At 36.0% G+C, this 19,537-nt stretch overlaps 1 protein-coding gene across 8 annotated transcripts in view; it reads right to left on the bottom strand.

The window, feature by feature from the left end:
* Positions 1-19,537, bottom strand: part of SCAPER (S-phase cyclin A associated protein in the ER) — a 421,844-nt gene that overhangs the window by 217,424 nt on the left and 184,883 nt on the right. For all 8 annotated transcript variants that reach the window (XM_077882048.1, XM_077882050.1, XM_077882046.1 and 5 more), the window contains one exon: positions 8,946-9,011. In XM_077882048.1, coding sequence (XP_077738174.1) covers positions 8,946-9,011 — 66 coding nt within the window. The remainder of the gene's footprint in view (positions 1-8,945; positions 9,012-19,537) is intronic.

The raw sequence follows: 19,537 nt of genomic DNA, 5'->3' as shown, positions 1-19,537 counted from the left end.
CCTATGAAAACAATGTCTATTAGTATTATTCCCACTTGAAAAGTGAAGAAAGTAAGGCTCAGGCAAATTCAAGGGCTTTCCTAAGGTCTCACGACTGGTAAAAAGTATTGGCCTTTGATCCTCAAATCCCATGCTTTTGTCTCCAAACCGTATTAGTCAATTTAAATAAGAGCATTTTGTTCACAAAGAAATAATGCCATAGAATACCATTTCACCTAAAAATGTATTTGTGTAAAAATTTTAAATTTCTCAAAGAATACAACAGCAAATGCAGCTCAAAAAGGCACTGGTGAACTCCAGTTTAAAATAAAATCTAGGGCAGCCCAGGTGGCTCAGCGGTTTAGCGCCACCTTCAGCCCAGGGTGTGATCCTGGAGACCCATAATCGAGTCCCACGTTGGGCTCCCTGCATGGAGCCTGCTTCTCCCTCTGCCTGTGTCTCTGCCTCTCGTTCTTTCTCTGTATGTCTCTCATGAATAAATAAATAAAATCTTTAAAAAAAAAGGGGGGGGGTCTCTTCCATTTGGCTGTTAGCTCCATGAAGACAAGGAAGGCCAGCTTTAAAAAAAAAAAAATCTAAGCTATCTGTGTGAAGTTTACTTTGATATGTCAAAGACTAAATATAAACTCTAATATCAGAAATACCTGTACGTGAATTCTAGCACCTGTACATACCACACAGTAAACCATGGAACAGGTTTTTAACTACTCTGAATCTCAATTTCTTCATTTTAAAAGTAGAGATTAAAAAATATATATGTATATATAAAATATATAAACATATATATTTATGTATATTTAAAACATATAAATATATATTTATGTATATTTTAAAATATTACATTTTTATATATTCATATTTAATATTATATATATATCAGAGCTTTCGCAGATTGGAAGTAATTAGTGTAACGTACCTAACACTGTTCAGGAGTAAAGTAGACATTCAATAAATGATCAACTATTATTACTATTCATTGACAGAAGGTCTCAATCTAACGAAAGGAAAAAGGGAATATACAAAAAACACAGAAATAGAATAAGAACAACATACTTCTTTTCCCTTTTAATCAAATATGGGCTGGAATCCCATTAGATTAAAATTACTGACCTTATCATGTTGAGGAATACTGGCAGCAAACTTTATCGTGCGATAGATAAGTAGCCACTTCAGCTCTTGGCTGAATAAAGTCTACACCCCATGTAACTAAATATTCGGCCGCAGCCATGGATGCATATGAATCTAGCAGTATTCTTACCAAGAATGGTCACATTCCACTGAAAACCAGGGGTACTTAGGGAGGCACAAGGACCATTTTAATTCACAGAATACAAGAGGCTTATATTTCACCCTGAGGTAAATCAAATCTGGGACTCCTATGAACCTACCCTTCAAGGAAGAATGCCAAATCAAGGGGATGCTTTGGTAACATGAGATAAACCTCTGTTTCATTCCCTGCCTCCACAGAAGTACCACAAATAACATAGCCCCTCTCAAGAAAAAAGCATCAGATTTTGATTCATACTATGAATAATTACAGACCGTCAGGACTCAGGCCCTGAAAGTTATATTTTCCCTACCAGGGAAGAAAAGAAGCTGTTTAGAGGGTGCAGTTTTTAACACAGAAATTGTTCTGTGAGCTACTTCTGGCAGAAAAATTTTCTAGCATGAGAAGAAAAAGAGGCTCTGTAACTCCTAGCCTAGAACATGAGAATTATCTGTCAGATAAATGGCTTTGTGGAGAATGTTGTAAGGTCGAATACTTTCTTCTGAAAAATTAAACAAATCCCCACAACTCTAAGTTCAAGTGTGTCACTGGCAGACGGTGAAATGTAAATATATTTCTATAGGGAACCCTAACTTGTATCATGGTGAGGTTCTGGGGGGTTCATTAGGATCATTGGAATGACTTGTAAAAACATAAGAAAAGACGCTAGGTCCACATTAGAAAACGTCGCTCTTTAGTATGATAGACAGGAAGACAAACACATTAACAATTTTTTCTTTCACTTCCACTATTTGAAAGGTACATGGTCTAAATTTAGGGCAATTGGTTCCCCTTCTATTTTTAAATAATATGTTGAAGCCTTTATTTCTAAATATAAGAGCTTAAGAAATCCCTATATAAGTTGAAAAAAATCAATGTACAGGCATTGCCTCCTACATTGGACACCCTTCATTTTTGCCTGCCAGCTCCCTTCTCATGAAAGAAGAACCCATCTTTCTCTTTTAAGGAACTACCTTGCCTTCACAGTACACGGGAGTACTTGATGTGCTGGGGTATTGCTTTTGAAGTCTTGCTTTTCCCAGGCCCTCACTTTCAGGGGAAAGAACTAGGAAATGTTTATTTTATGTATTTATTTTATACATAAAAATAAAAAAACATATCATATACATATATGTATTCCTACACATTTACATCTATAGTTCTATTTCTATATATTGGGAAATACAATTAAAACAAATGCCTATAATTCCAATTTGCTACAGGGTCTATTTTTCCTGGATATTTTTAACTCTTCTCCAGCAGTGAGCAATCTGCCTTTCATGATCCTTAATATATTTGTGTTTGACCAAAAACCTACATGTAACATAACATCCATCTTTGTTTCTTTTATTTTTTTTAAGAATTTATTTATTTATCTGAGAGAGAGAGAGTGAGCACAAGCAGGAAGAGCAGCAGAGGGAGAGGGAGCAACAGACTTTCCACTGAGCAGGGAGCCCAGGGCGAGGCTCAATCCCAAGGCCCGGGGATCAAGAACCGAGCCGAAGGCAGAAGCTTAACCAACTGAGGCACCAGGTGCCGCCATCTTTGTTTCTATACACATGCTATTATGCTCCTGCTTGGGCTCTGCCTCCCTTGACTGGGCTACTGTGCCTTCTCACCCTGCTTGGGTTTCAATTCAGTTGCCTTTGTCAGGCTTCCCTCTTCACCTGGGCTCTGACACACTGTGCTAGGATGCCCTTCCACGTATCCTCATTCTGCTCTGACTCACCACACCAGGCCTTGGTGCCCATCCCACGTAGAAGTTCCCTTCTCTCTGCTTGGGCTCTGAGACTCCACATCTGGCCGCCCCTTTTACACCCTGCATAAATAAATGTCCACCTTAGCCTATTCAGTCTCTGACATCTCTCACTGTGTCACTGATACCTCCAGCCATCTCCCTGGTACAGATGGCTGTTTGGGTATCTCATCTAATGACTTCAGGACCAATTTTTCTGGAAAAGGGATGGGTAATTAGAGCAAGAGAGAAAGAATCATCTTCATTTATTAGCTAGAATAATTTAATAAGGAGACAATTAAAAATTATAATAATAAGGAGACAATTCGTCTACTATCTGGTTACCAAGTTCAATCAGTTATAATAATTTTCCTTTTGGAAGCTCAAATTGTCCTATTTTTGTCCAGTAGAAAACTCTTAAGTTGACTACTGATTCCTTTGACAAAACACTAGCAAGCTTTGAGAGCTTCCTTGCAATCTAGTACGATGGCGCATTTGGGTCTAGAATCAGGCACTTTTCTAAGAAGTTCTTGCTTCTTTTAGTGAGAAATGATATTTTAAGTCCCAAATCAATGAACTCACTGCCACTGTGTTGATCATTGTTTCAATGGCTCTTCAATGGATAGAGCTAGGAAATAAGTGTGTGTATATACATATGTATGTATATACAAATATGTACACGCACACAAATATACATATGCATACCACTTTCTGAAGGATAAAATACCCCATAAATTAATATAATTTAAATTCAGTCTTATAGGGGTGTTACCTGATTTCTTCTATATTACATTTATTTCCTTTCTCCTTTCATTACTATCTCCTGCAAACTGAAAATTCAGCTTTTCAGGAACATGGGATAGAAGAATCTTAGTTTCCATAACATCCTTTACTTTATCCCATATTATATGCACAACAGACTCAAAATAACATTACTAATATCATTACCAAAATAATTAGAGAATGGTCAGTTTATTAGCATATAATTCCTATTCACTGATATTTTTCTTAGTTATACTATAAAATTATGAGATAGTTATTATGTAATATTCTTTTGCTTTTGGGCATCACTCTTAGTTCTATAAGAAACTATAACTTTGGGGCAGCCCCGGTGGCGCAGCGGTTTAGCGCCGCCTGCAGCTCGGGGTGTGATCCTGGAGACCTGGGATCGAGTCCCACATCGGGCTCCTTGCATGGAGCCTGCTTCTCCCTCTGCCTGTGTCTCTGCTCCTCTCTCTCTCTGTCTCTCATGAATAAATAAATAAAATCTTTAAAAAAAAAAAAAAAAAAAAAAAAGAAACTATAACTTTTATGTTATTTTTTAAAATTTTAGATCCTTGAGAAAAAGATGTGGACCAAGGATTTTGCAACTGGAAAAACTGATTTTTGATATTTAGGACATGCAAAAAAGCAAGGCAAACTGTTCACGAGCACTTCCAGGAGAACCTACTTGAAAATGAGGTACAGGTGCTTTGGTCAAATTGGTTCCCTACACTTTGCATTGGAAACATGAGCTATTTGAGGGTTCTCCTCCTTTCTTTACAATTGTTATCCCAATTGCTTCTTTTTGCTCTCTTTCACACTGATGTCAATACCATGCAGATCTGGTGGCTGTCTGGATTTCCTGGAGATACCTGGGAATGTGGTTTTGTTGTAAATGCTGCCATGGCTTTTGGTTTTCTTAACTATTAATCTGGTGTCTATGTGAGGATTTGGAGACACTCATAAATTATGCTTCTATAGCTACTGCTATTTTTTCTATATTTATAATTTAAAGGAACATCCTGGTTACCCAGTAAGTAAGGAAAAGCAGAAGCCGTGTAAGACTAATTAGGAGCCTACTACAATATTCCAGATGAGAGACAATAGTCCGTTAGACTAGTTATTGTGGAGGTAATAAAAAGTGGTCAGATTCTGAATATATTTTAAAGATAGAGCCAACAGAATTTGTTGGTGGACCGAAAGTGAAGTGTGAGGAAAGAGAGGATGACTTTAAAGATTTTAGTCTCAAAGGATGGATTTGCTATTTCCTAAAGATAAGAAAACATGTGAAGGGTAAGGTTTAAGAGCAAATTCCAGGAGCTTAAATTTGCACATGTTCACTTGAGGGCGCCACTTGAAGAGACAGATAACTAGGTGGAAACACTAAACAGGAAGCTGGTTATTTGAGTCTAGAGTTCTGAGGAGAGGGCTAGGTTAGAATCAAACACTTAAAAAACATCAGTGATTAAATGTTTAAAGTCATAAACCTCAATAAGATTAACAAGGGGGATCCCTGGGTGGCTCAGCAGTTTAGCGCCTGCCTTTGGCCCAGGGCGTGGTCCTGGAATCCCGGGATCGAGTGCCGAATCAGGCTCCCGGCATGGAGCCTGCTTCTCCCTCTGTCTGTGTCTCCGCCTCTCTCTCTCTCGTAAATAAAAAATAAAATTAAAATAAAATAAAAATAAAAATAAAATAAAATAAAATAAAATAAAATAAAATAAAATAAAATAATAAAATAAAATAAAATAAAATAAAATATAAAATAAAATAAAATAAAATAAAATAAATAAAATAAAATAAAATAAAATAAAATAAAATAAAATAAAAAAATAAAATAAAATAAAAATATAAAATAAAATAAAATAAAATAAAATATAAAATAAAATAAAATAAAATAATCTTTAAAAAAAAAGATTAACAAGGTAATAATTCTGCATTTGAATTCTCAGGAGAAAGGCCTGCTAGTGTCAAAAATCAAAGAGACAAGAAAGAACCAAGCAAAAAATACTGAAGTAGAGCAGTCAGTCAAGTAAGAGGAGAATCCAGAGAAAATTCTGCAGTAGATTGTTACATTAAAGGATCCCACTATCCATGACTTGTATAGTCTCCTACAGTGACTCTGAACTTGGTGAGATGACTTGCTTTGGCCAACAGGACATAAGCAAAGGTAACACAAGCAGAGGCTTCAAAAGAATTAATAATTCACGTGAACATTAATTCAAAAATCCTCAACAGAGGGACACCTGGGAGGCTCAGTGGTCGAGCATCTGTCTTTGGCTCAGGGTGTGACCCTGGGGTCCTGGGATGGAGTCCCACATCAGGCTCCCCGCAGGAAGCCTGCTTCTCCCTCTGCCTGTGTCTCTGCCTCTCTCTCTGTATCTCTCATGAATAAATAAATAAAATCTTAAAAAAAAATCCTCAACAAAACAAGCAGAATGAATTCAACAGCATATTAAAAGGATTATCACCATGACCAAGTGATCTTTCGTCCTCAAGGGGGCTGGCCCAGGCTTCCTTACAGGGTAATCACAGGGAAGCAAGAAAGTGAAGTTGAAAGCAGAAGCCTTGAGGTGTCTAAGGCCAAGTCTTGGGAATCACCTATTGCTTCCATAGTAGTCTATAGGTCAAAACAAGTCAAGAAGCAATTGCACTGCTGGGGATTTACCCCAAAGATACAGATGCAGTGAAATGCCGGGACACCTGCACCCCAATGTTTCTAGCAGCAATGTCTACAATAGCCAAACTGTGGAAGGAGCCTCGGTGTCCATCGAAAGATGAATGGATAAAGAAGATGTGGTTTATGTATACAATGGAATATTACTCAGCCATTAGAAACGACAAATACCCACCATTTGCTTCGACGTGGATGGAACTGGAGGGTATTATGCTGAGTGAAATAAGTCAATCGGAGAAGGACAAACATTATATAGCCTCATTCATTTGGGGAATATAAATAATAGTGAAAGGGAATAGAGGAGAAGGGAGAAGAAATGGGTAGGAAATATCAGAAAGGGAGACAGTATATGGAAGACTCCTAACTCTGGGAAACGAACTAGGGGTGGTGGAAGGGGAGGAGGGTGGGGGGTGGGGGTGACTGGGTGGCGGGCACTGAGGGGGGCACTTGACGGGATGAGCACTGGGTGTTATTCTGTATGTTGGCAAATTGAACACCAATAAAAAATAAATTTATTATTAAAAAAAAAAAAGAGGCCAGAACAAATTCAAGACGAAACGAAATGAGACCACCTCTTGATGGAATAGTAGCAGTTATATTGTACAGGGTCATGCCACCAGGAATGGCTGAACTTCTTCTTCTGGCTATCTTTGTAAATACATAAAATCTTTAAAAAAATAAAATAAAAATCTCTTTATCAATTTGCATGTTTATTCATGTGCCAATGCAAAACTATTTTAACTACCTGGATATTATTACGATATTATTAAATATCTGTCAGTACAGTCCTACCTCATTTTCCTTTAAAAAGTTTTTTCTCTAGAACTTCTCATTTTCTATACGTTCTTTAAAATTATTCTATTGTTTTAAAGGCAGTTATTTTATTCAGCTTACACTTTGGTTGTAGGAGAATTTGGAAAATTTACTATACCATGTTTTCTATTCAAGAGTATAATTTGTCTTTCTACATATAAGTCTTCTTTTATATACCCTTTGTTATAATGTTAGCATTTTAAGGTTTTCAATTTTTATGGAGCCTTCATATTTCTTGTTAAGTTTATTCTTAGTTTACTTTTTTTGTTGCTATTATAAATGATATTTATGTTTTCTAACTGATTATCAGAAAAGAAAGTATTAATTTTGTAGCCAGGATGTTGCATAACCTTAAGGCAAGTTACTCATCCTTTGTAAGGCTTAGTTAGCTTCACTAATGAAATTCATTTAGTTCTTGCAAGGAATAAAGGAGTCAACACAAGTAAAGAGCCTAGGAATAAGGCAAAGGTTCAGTAAACATTAGCTATTATTAATATCACATTAATTTGGTAGTTAGCCATCTTACTGAATGGATTCTCTAATTTCTACTAGTTTTTCACTTGATTCTCTTAGGTTTTCCAGATATACAGTATCATCATAATGTTGGTAATTTTTTAACTTCTTTAATATTTTACAATATTTTTCTTTTAGAATCGCAATGACTAATAGATTCAAAACAATAATTTTTTAAAGGATTTTATTTATTTATTCATGAGAGACAGAGAGAAAAAGAGGCAGAGACAAAGGCAGAGGGAGAAGCAGGCTTCCTGATGCCAGACTCAATCAAAGGACCCCGGGATCACAACCTGAGCCGAGGGCAGATGCTCAACCACTGAGCCACCAGGCGTCCCCAAAACAATAATTAATAAAAGTAATTTTCTGATGGGTTATCTAATTTCTGACAGGAAACATGATTTGTTTTAAATGTAAATAATTGCTACATTAAAATGCTACAGCATATCTACACCAACCAGTGGTTATAGATATTCCTCAATTTGTGGCAGTTCGTTTTTGACTTTTTCACTATGGAAAATAATATTAAAATAGTCATCTTGGTATATAAATACTTAGGCACATTTTGCATTATTTCACTCAGCAGCTTAAAGTAGAAGTTCTAAGCTCTGGATTCATATTGCCTTTCAATAAGACTATACTAACCTGCACTCCCATCAGCATTGTTTTTGAATACCTTCTTCACTGCACCTCTACTGCTAATATATTTGAGAAAAGCAAAACGATGATGGTTTTGTCTAGCTATTGTGTAGTTACACTTACACCCAGTGGTGGGGTCTAAATCCTCATCCATCAGGCGGCCCTGGCACTAATCTTGAGCAAGATTCTCCTCAGAGCAATAACCAGCATTTTTCTAATTACTGATGTTCTGGATGAGAAAATTCTTTGCTTCAGTCTTGCCCACTGAAGAGCGTTTAACAGCATTCCTGGGTCTCTATGCATTTGATGGGAAAAGCACCATTTCTTTAAGCTGTGATAATCAAAATGTGATCACATACCCCCAGGCACAGCCAAATGTCCCCTGGCAAAACTGTCTCCTGCTGGAAACTACTATGTTAGAAGAATGAAGTTCTAGGCTTCAGATATAAAGCCTAGGATCAGAGGAATATAAGTTCAGATAAACTTTTATATAGGCAGATACCAGTAAGATAGAGAAATAAAATGTAGAATAAAATACTCACTTTGCTTTATAAGGTGAGTCAGATCCAGAATTTTTTGTTTCCATTAAACTTTCATATTCCTTGGCTCTGAAGAGAGAAAAGTTTATCACTGTTAGTTATTTTGCTGCTAATTTTTATAACAAACTAAAACCCTATGTTTTTCCTATCCCAATATTAGAAACATTATTGTAACACTTTGATCTCTGAGAATATTTCTTTGAAATACCATAAATGCTATCAAAAAAGACTAAAAGTAAGTATTTCTTTATAGGATAAAGATGAGCTTCATAAAAACATTTCTCTTTATAGACCTGGTACAGAACGGGGCTTATTTTTCAGAAATGTTAAAATCATGATAATTAAATTGGAAATCCTATAAATAAGTTTCTATAAGATAGTTGAAGCAGCTAAATACCCATATACCTTAAGAAGTATATAATGCAAAACTAAATACAAGAATAGATATTTACCATTAGAAATAATTTAAAAGGCACTGGAAATGACCAGACACTCAAAGATTTATCTTCTTTGTTTTTGTTATTTATATTTGCTAAATACCGAAAGTCTGGAAAAATCGTGAGATAACATTTCTCTGCCACTGTCTAACTAGCTGTAGCTTGCTGAATCAATAGGGATAGGCATCAACGGTTAATCAATCTAACATAGGCGTCACTATAGCAAATTAATTTCTCTTTCATTTTTAAAGTTTTGCCAGACATAGGATTTTTTGGTGACAATGTGTTTGTTTTTGTTTTTTTTTTAACCAGGAAACTGATTATGTCATCCTACTGTTTTCTAGCCTTTATACGTTCCAGAGAGAAATAAGCTGGTAATTATATTGAGAATGTTTTCATAGGAAGAGCTACTTCTCTTTTGCTTGCATTTATTTATTCATTAATTCATTCATTCAAGCAAGCATGAGCTGGGGGAGGGGATGGGAGGCAGAGGAGAAGTAGACTCCCCACTGAGCAGCCCAACATGGGGCTTCATCCCAGGACCCTGGGTTCATGACCTGAGCCAAAGGTAGCTGCTTAACCAACTGAGCCACCCAGGTGCCCCTACTTTTGTGACTTTCAAGATTCTTTGTCCTTGTCTTATAACAGTTTGATTAAAACGTATCATAGTGTGGATCTCTGAGTTTCTCCTATTTAGAGTTTTTGTTAAGCTTCTTGGATATGCAGATTCATATCCTGCATTAAATTGGAATATTTCCACCCATAATTTCCTCAAATATTCTTTCTGTCCTTTTTTCTCTCTACTCTCCTTGTGGGACTCCTTGTGTTGGTGTTGTGTGTATGTGTTCGTCCCACACATCTTTCAAACTCTGTTCATTTTTTTTCATTCTTTCCTCCTTCTGTGCTGTGGAGATAATCTCAACTGACCTAACTTCAAGTTCACTAATTCTTACTTCTACTTGCCCAAATTAGCTATTGAATTCTTAAGTGAATTTTTCATTTATCACTATATTTTTCAACAAAATTTCTATTCACTCCTCTGTATAATTTTAATTATATGTGTTAAAATATAACTTAATATAGTATCATTATTACTATTTTTCAGTTGGTTAGATATTGTTCTCATGGATTCTTTAGTTCTCTGGGAATATTTTAACATTTTAATTTAAAGGCTTTGTCTAGTAAGGCCAATGTCTGGGTTTTCCCTGGACACTTCCTATATTATTTTCCTGTGTAAAGGATAACTTTTTGTTTGAACACCTTGTAACTTTCTGTTAACAACTAGACACCTTAAATATTATAATGTGGCAATGCTGAAAATAAAAATCTCCTCCTTTGATTGAGTGTGTTTTGGGGCTTGATGTAATTTTATATATTTGTTTAGTAATCTTTCTGACTACAAGTCTGTATTTTTTGTCACTATGGCCACTGAAGTCTCTGTTCAATTAGCTTAGGGAATAACTTAAACACCAGGAATGACCAAAAAAAAGTCTTAATCTAGTATTTGTAAATGAGTTGTGTATGTGGCTGAGGCAAACTGACAAAACACTGGCAGTTTACAACTCCTCCTTAGCCTTTGATTCCCACTGCATAGAAGTCTGATGATCAGCCAGAGACAAGACCTTAGGACTTTCTCAGGTCTTTTCTGAACATGCATCCAGCCCTGGATATACATGTGGCTTTCTAGATTTTTCAGAGAATGTGGGAGCTCTTCAATGTTTTTATTACTCAAAGCATTTCAATCTTCAGCCTCCCCCATCCCCTAGAAGTTTTTGATTATTGTTTGTTCTGTTTTCCCTCGCTCCAGACTATACTGACTAATACATTTGCCTTTAAATTGGTTTTGACAATTGCCCCCAGGGTAGCCTCCCCAGCTCTGGGAGAATTCTGAGTTAGGTGAAAGAAAGGCAACATCTTTCAGAAAACCATCAAACAGGTCAAAACAACTATACATCCTTGAATGTAAGGTCACATCTGCTCCCTCTAGTACTAGGTACCTGTATCAGGGATGCAGGTGGTTGTCTTCAAAGATGCTGCTGAGCTGGGGAGTGGAAGATGAAATCGGGGTAAATTAAAATGCCACTAGACACTCTTAATGACATTTTTCTTATTTTTCTTCATTGTGCTTTCTTACTTATATTGTGCTTTCTTACCCTGGTAGCAGTAAGTTTTTGATTGTTGAACCTGACAGTTTTTGCCAGTTAAATCGCTGTATTTATAGGCGTATCAATTTTTGGAGTTCCTTTTTCACTCACATAATTCAAGAATTTTTTTTTTAATTCAAGACTCTTTAACTTATTTTTTTTATCAGTACAATACATATATTTAGCATTATTTCTGCCATTTTATTTTTTGAACCAACTTTACTGAGATATAATTCAAACACCATATAATTGACCCATGTAAATGTACAATTCAATGTTTTTTAATATATTCACAAGGTTGTGCAGTCATCATCAAACTCTAACTTTGGAACATTTTTATACTCCCTAAATAAAATACAGTAAATGTTAGCAACCAATTCTCATTTCTTCCCTCCTGCTCCCATCCCTAAACACCATTAATCATTCTGTAACTATGAATTTTCCTATCCTGGACATTTCATATAAATGGAATCATATGATACATGGCCTTTTTTGACTGGTTTCTTTCACTTAGCATAATGTTTTCAAAGTTCATCCACATCGTAGCATGTGTTGGTACTTCATCTTTTTATTCCTAAATACTATTTCATTGTATGGGTATGCACATTTTACTTAACCATTCAACAGATGATGAACATTTGGGTTGTTTCACTTTTTGGCTCTTTTCAATAATGCTGCTATGAACATATGTATACAAGTTTTATTTTATCATACATTTTCAGTTCTCTTGCATATAGATCTATGAGTGGAATACTAGTCACATAGTAATTCTAAGTTTAACTTTTCAGGAACTAAGAAATTATTTACCAAAGTAGATACACCATTTTATATTCTCATCAGTAAGGTATGAAGATTCTAACTTATCCACATCTTTGTTTTATTTTTTTTGTTTTCTTTATTTTATTAAGTATAGCCATTTTAGTTGGTGTGAAGTAGAATTCATTACAAATTTGATTTGCATTTCCTTGATAACTAATGATTTTGGGACTTTTTGTAATCACATTGGCCATTTGTATTTGTATATCTTGCTGGAGAAATATCTACTCAGATCCCTTGCCCATTTATTATTGGGCCCATTTGTCTTTTTATTAGTAAGCTATAAGAGGTCTTTATATATTCTGGCTATATGTCCCAGCAATATGATTTGCAAATATCTTTGTTCATGCTCTATGTTGTCTTGTCACTTCCTTGATAATACCTTTTCAAGAACATTTTGCATTTGATTCATCCAATTTATCTTTTCTCCTTTGTTGCTAGCAATATTATTTTATAATCTCTGTTCAGTAAGATTACCTATTTTCTTTTTCTATACTTTCATGTATTGGCCAAATATTCTATTTTTTTAATCCGAAACAGTTTTTCTCAACCAAGAGTACACAGTCATGACAACTACAAATAATAACAGCTTTGTATCTCCTTTTCTAATCTATTTACCTCTCCCTAGACTTACTAAATTAAATACAACCCCTAGTACACTATAAATAAAAATAGACAGTGGCAGATGTGTTTTTGTCTACTCTTATGAGAATGCTTTCAAATCATTCATTACCATGTATATTTTTCCTAAGGTTTTAGTTAATACCTAATCAGATTCCAAAAGTTTTCCTCAATAATATTACTCTGCTAAGCAAAGTTTTTCTCATGAATGGATGTATTACTTTTACTAAATCCATTGAGAGAATCATGATTTTTGTCCTTATTCTACTAATATTGTGAATTATACTGATTTGTTTTTAAATATTCAACAAACCTAGCACTCAAATAAACCTAAACTGGAATTTTTTCAAGGCTATGAGCTATGTTAGCGACAAATTATGTTCACTGTTTATAAAACAGTCTATTTATAAATAAATAGATATTTATTTATGTATATATAGCCAATATGTAATGTACATATTTATATACTTTAAATGTGTGTATATACATATATATGTGTATATATACACATTAAAAATATTCCCAGTGTCATTCTAAACTGTTATATACCATTTAATATACTTGATCTGGTCCTTGTAATAAAGTTATGGGCTAATTCACCATTTTATAGATGAGGAAACAGGCACTGAGAAGAAGCTTCTTCAAGGTAATATACATGGATGGATTCAAAACCAAGGTATTTAGAGCCAAAGTCTAATAAAAAGAAATCTGACCTGTTTTGGGAAAAAAGAAGGAAGATTAAAGAGAGGAAGAAAAACAGGGCTCTTTTGCCAGAAAAAGATATTTTATATGCTACACTAAAAGGACTGATAATATACTGGACTCCTACTTTTAACAGAATTGCATCAAACCTGTATCTAAATTGTCTAATGACACATTTCTCTTTTAAATTATTGTTTAACTAAATATTCTCTCAACATACACAGAAGCTTCACTACTTGGTCACCCAGCATTAATTAGAAAGGAAAACTTTGGGGGTCAAAAAATTATCTTCCAACACAGAACTCGTTTTTGTTCTTGGTAACATGATTAGAATAAGACAAAGATATAACATTATACTGGAGAGTCTGGCAAGGAAGAAAGGCAAGGAAAATGGATAGCCTCTTCTGAGTTGATCATCGTAACTGTTACTTTTAAAATTACTCTCACTAAATGAAGAACAAAGTGTCATAGAACATGGAGATTAGAGACAGAACTTGAATTTGACTCTACCACCTAATAGCTATTAAGCCTTAGGTTACTTCATTGAGCTGAAGTTTTGTCATATCTAAAATAAGGATAATATTAACCTCCCAGAATTACTGCAAGGAATCAGTTGGAAAATGGTAGAAATATATGTTGCCTAGGAAAAAAATAAAATATGTCAGTTCTCTTTGGTCTTGAAATCTTTTAAAGGCTCAGACAAATAACATGTATATTCACATGTAAATATGCCAATATCAGAGACAATTATAACTGATTTCTTCATTGTTCACATTTCTTATTGAAGTATCTACTTTGTATCATATTGCTAAATTTCCCCCTACATACATTTATGACTTTACATGTCGATTATTTTTAAATATTACGTTTTTGCACACACTTCAAAATAGCTTCATTATGTATGGATTTAGCCATGAAAAGGACTACTCAGCAATTTAAAACTAGTAGAAAGTTCATCAAAACTATACTTGAGACACAAAGATTTGTTTTTCTCCTTGTAATAGTTCAAGGTCAGAGCTAGTAATTAGGTTTTTTCTTTCTCCTTTCCAAAAGTAAATCTCCAGTTCAACTTAACCTAAAGCTAGCTGTTTCTTCTAAGAAACAAAAATGACCAAACACACCCCAAATGAAATTACTCAATGTCCTATCTCTATTACTGGATATTTGGGGAGCAGATAATATACTACTTTGAATATTATAATATATGCCACAGGTTCACAAGTTAAATATAAGTCTGAAATGTCTTTCAGAATGAGGGATAAAGGTCTGTTTATAACCTAAGTGTTATCTTAGACTATAGGTATTGCTACAGAAATACACAAATTACATATCATGATAGAAATACAGTTTTGCTTAGATGTAAGGGGCTGGAAAGATGGTGGAGTAGAAGGATGCTAAACTCACCTCCTCCCATGGATACAACCAGAGAACACTCACATCAGCATATAAAACCCAGAAAACCATCTGAAGAATAGCAAAACAAACCCTACAACTAGAAGTAGAGAAGAGGTCACACCAAAGAGGGTAGGAGGTTGTGGAGATGTGGGGAACTAAAAGGGCAGTTGGCATCCTTGTCAGGGTTGGATAAGGATGAGAAACAGATTATCACACTACGAAGCTTGCATGGGGAAGATGAATATACAAAATATTTGGCTTTGAAAGCAAGACAGGGGAATTTCCTGAGTTCTCACAATCAGTGGGGCTTAAAGCCTAGAATTTTAGATATCAGTGGGCCTGGCTCTGAGAGAGCACAGAGGGCATTAGAGAGTGGAATTCCTGCCCTTAAAGAGACAGGACAATAAACAACCTGTGGATACCCAGCATAGAAGTAGCACTTCAAAAAACACCTGTGACATATGGAAGGGAGAGTTATTTACTCATCTCAGAGGTGCTGGTGTCCTGAAGAGGCAGGGATGGCAGAGAGAGGTCTCCAGGAACAAAGCAGATTTCAGGATTATCTTCCTCTCCTTCTCCTTCAGAATAAACACAAGGCAACCTACTGGAGCCAGTAAAGCCTTGACACTTGTGACATCATTAGCTTACAATAAGCCCCAATACAATTTTTTTTTGTATTTTTTCCCAATACAATTTGCTTTTGGCCACTCTGCACTGAGCAAAATGACTAGAAGGAAAACCTCACCTCAAAAGAAAGAATCAGAAACAGTCCTCTCTCCCACAGAGTTACAAAATCTGGATTACAATTCAATGTCAGAAAGCCAATTCAGAAGCACTATTATACAGCTACTGGTGGCTCTAGAAAAAAGTATAAAGGACTCAAGAGACTTCATGACTGCAGAATTTAGAGCTAATCAGGCAGAAATTAAAAATCAATTGAATGAGATGCAATCCAAACTAGAAGTCCTAACGACGAGGGTTAACGAGGTGGAAGAACGAGTGAGTGACATAGAAGACAAGTTGATAGCAAAGAGGGAAACTGAGGAAAAAAGAGACAAACAATTAAAAGACCATGAAGATAGATTAAGGGAAATAAACGACAGCCTGAGGAAGAAAAACCTACGTTTAATTGGGGTTCCCAAGGGCGCCGAAAGGGACAGAGGGCCAGAATATGTATTTGAACAAATTCTAGCTGAAAACTTTCCTAATCTGGGAAGGGAAACAGGCATTCAGATCCAGGAAATAGAGAGATCCCCCCCTAAAATCAATAAAAACCGTTCAACACCTCGACATTTAATTGTGAAGCTTGCAAATTCCAAAGATAAGGAGAAGATCCTTAAAGCAGCAAGAGACAAGAAATCCCTGACTTTTATGGGGAGGAGTATTAGGGTAACAGCAGACCTCTCCACAGAGACCTGGCAGGCCAGAAAGGGCTGGCAGGATATATTCAGGGTCCTAAAGGAGAAGAACATGCAACCAAGAATACTTTATCCAGCAAGGCTCTCATTCAAAATGGAAGGAGAGATAAAGAGCTTCCAAGACAGGCAGCAACTAAAAGAATATGTGACCTCCAAACCAGCTCTGCAAGAAATTTTAAGGGGGACTCTTAAAATTCCCCTTTAAGAAGAAGTTCAGTGGAATAGTCCACAAAAACAAGGACTGAATAGATATCATGATGACACTAAACTCATATCTCTCAATATTAACTCTGAATGTGAACGGGCTTAATGACCCCATCAAAAGGCGCAGGGTTTCAGACTGGATAAAAAAGCAGGACCCATCTATTTGCTATATACAAGAGACTCATTTTAGACAGAAGGACACCTACAGCCTGAAAATAAAAGGTTGGAGAACCATTTACCATTCGAATGGTCCTCAAAAGAAAGCAGGGGTAGCCATCCTTATATCAGATAAACTAAAATTTACCCCAAAGACTGTAGTGAGAGATGAAGAGGGACACTATATCATACTTAAAGGATCTATTCAACAAGAGGACTTAACAATCCTCAATATATATGCTCCGAATGTGGGAGCTGCCAAATATATAAATCAATTATTAACCAAAGTGAAGAAATACTTAGATAATAATACACTTACACTTGGTGACTTCAATCTAGCTCTTTCTATACTCGATAGGTCTTCTAAGCAAAACATCTCCAAAGAAACGAGAGCTTTAAATGATACACTGGACCAGATGGATTTCACAGATATCTACAGAACTTTACATCCAAACTCAACTGAATACACATTCTTCTCAAGCGCACATGGAACTTTCTCCAGAATAGACCACATATTGGGTCACAAATCTGAACCGATACCAAAAGATTGGGATTGTCCCCTGCATATTCTCAGACCATAATGCCTTGAAATTAGAACTAAATCACAACAAGAAGTTTGGAAGGACCTCAAACACGTGGAGGTTAAGGACCATCCTGCTAAAAGATAAAAGGGTCAACCAGGAAATTAAGGAAGAATTAAAAAGATTCACGGAAACTAATGAGAATGAAGATACAACCGTTCAAAATCTTTGGGATGCAGCAAAAGCAGTCCTAAGGGGGAAATACATCGCAATACAAGCATCCATTCAAAAACAGGAAAGAACTCAAATACAAAAGCTCACCTTACACATAAAGGAGCTAGAGAAAAAACAGCAAATAGATCCTACACCCAAGAGAAGAAGGGAGTTAATAAAGATTCGAGCAGAACTCAACGAAATCGAGACCAGAAGAACTGTGGAACAGATCAACAAAACCAGGAGTTGGTTCTTTGAAAGAATTAACAAGATAGATAAACCATTAGCCAGCCTTATTAAAAAGAAGAGAGAGAAGACTCAAATTAATAAAATCATGAATGAGAAAGGAGAGATCACTAGCAACACCAAGGAAATACAAACGATTTTAAAAACATATTATGAACAGCTATACGCCAATAAATTAGGCAATCTGGAAGAAATGGACGCATTCCTGGAAAGCCACAAACTACCAAAACTGGAACAGGAAGAAATAGAAAACCTGAACAGACCAATAACCAGGGAGGAAATTGAAGCAGTCATCAAAAACCTCCCAAGACACAAGAGTCCAGGGCCAGATGGCTTCCCAGGGGAATTTTATCAAACGTTTAAAGAAGAAACCATACCTATTCTCCTAAAGCTGTTTGGAAAGATAGAAAGAGATGGAGTACTTCCAAATTCGTTCTATGAAGCCAGCATCACCTTAATTCCAAAGCCAGACAAAGACCCCGCCAAAAAGGAGAATTACAGACCAATATCCCTGATGAACATGGATGCAAAAATTCTCAACAAGATACTGGCCAATAGGATCCAACAGTACATTAAGAAAATTATTCACCATGACCAAGTAGGATTTATCCCTGGGACACAAGGCTGGTTCAACACCCGTAAAACAATCAATGTGATTCATCATATCAGCAAGAGAAAAACCAAGAACCATATGATCCTCTCATTGGATGCAGAGAAAGCATTTGACAAAATACAGCATCCATTCCTGATCAAAACTCTTCAGAGTGTAGGGATAGAGGGAACATTCCTCGACATCTTAAAAGCCATCTATGAAAAGCCCACAGCAAATATCATTCTCAATGGGGAAGCACTAGGAGCCTTTCCCCTAAGATCAGGAACAAGACAGGGATGTCCACTCTCACCACTGCTGTTCAACATAGTACTGGAAGTCCTAGCCTCAGCAATCAGACAACAAAAAGACATTAAAGGCATTCAAATTGGCAAAGAAGAAGTCAAACTCTCCCTCTTCGCTGATGACATGATACTCTACATAGAAAACCCAAAAGTCTCCACCCCAAGATTGCTAGAACTCATACAGCAATTCGGTAGCATGGCAGGATACAAAATCAATGCCCAGAAGTCAGTGGCATTTCTATACACTAACAATGAGACTGAAGAAAGAGAAATTAAGGAGTCAATCCCATTTACAATTGCACCCAAAAGCATAAGATACCTAGGAATAAACCTCACCAAAGATGTAAAGGATCTATACCCTCAAAACTATAGAACACTTCTGAAAGAAATTGAGGAAGACACAAAGAGATGGAAAAATATTCCATGCTCATGGATTGGCAGAATTAATATTGTGAAAATGTCAATGTTACCCAGGGCAATATACACGTTTAATGCAACCCCTATCAAAATACCAGGGACTTTCTTCAGAGAGTTAGAACAAATTATTTTAAGATTTGTGTGGAATCAGAAAAGACCCCGAATAGCCAGGGGAATTTTAAAAAAGAAAACCATATCTGGGGGCATCACAATGCCAGATTTCAGGTTGTACTACAAAGCTGTGGTCATCAAGACAGTGTGGTACTGGCACAAAAACAGACACAGAGATCAGTGGAACAGAATAGAGAATCCAGAAGTGGACCCTGAACTTTATGGGCAACTAATATTCGATAAAGGAGGAAAGACTATCCATTGGAAGAAAGACAGTCTCTTCAATAAATGGTGCTGGGA

The sequence above is a fragment of the Canis aureus genome, chromosome 32, assembly GCF_053574225.1.
Source record: "Canis aureus isolate CA01 chromosome 32, VMU_Caureus_v.1.0, whole genome shotgun sequence".
Classification (NCBI taxonomy): domain Eukaryota; kingdom Metazoa; phylum Chordata; class Mammalia; order Carnivora; family Canidae; genus Canis; species Canis aureus.
This window is presented reverse-complemented; position numbering and strand designations above follow the sequence as displayed.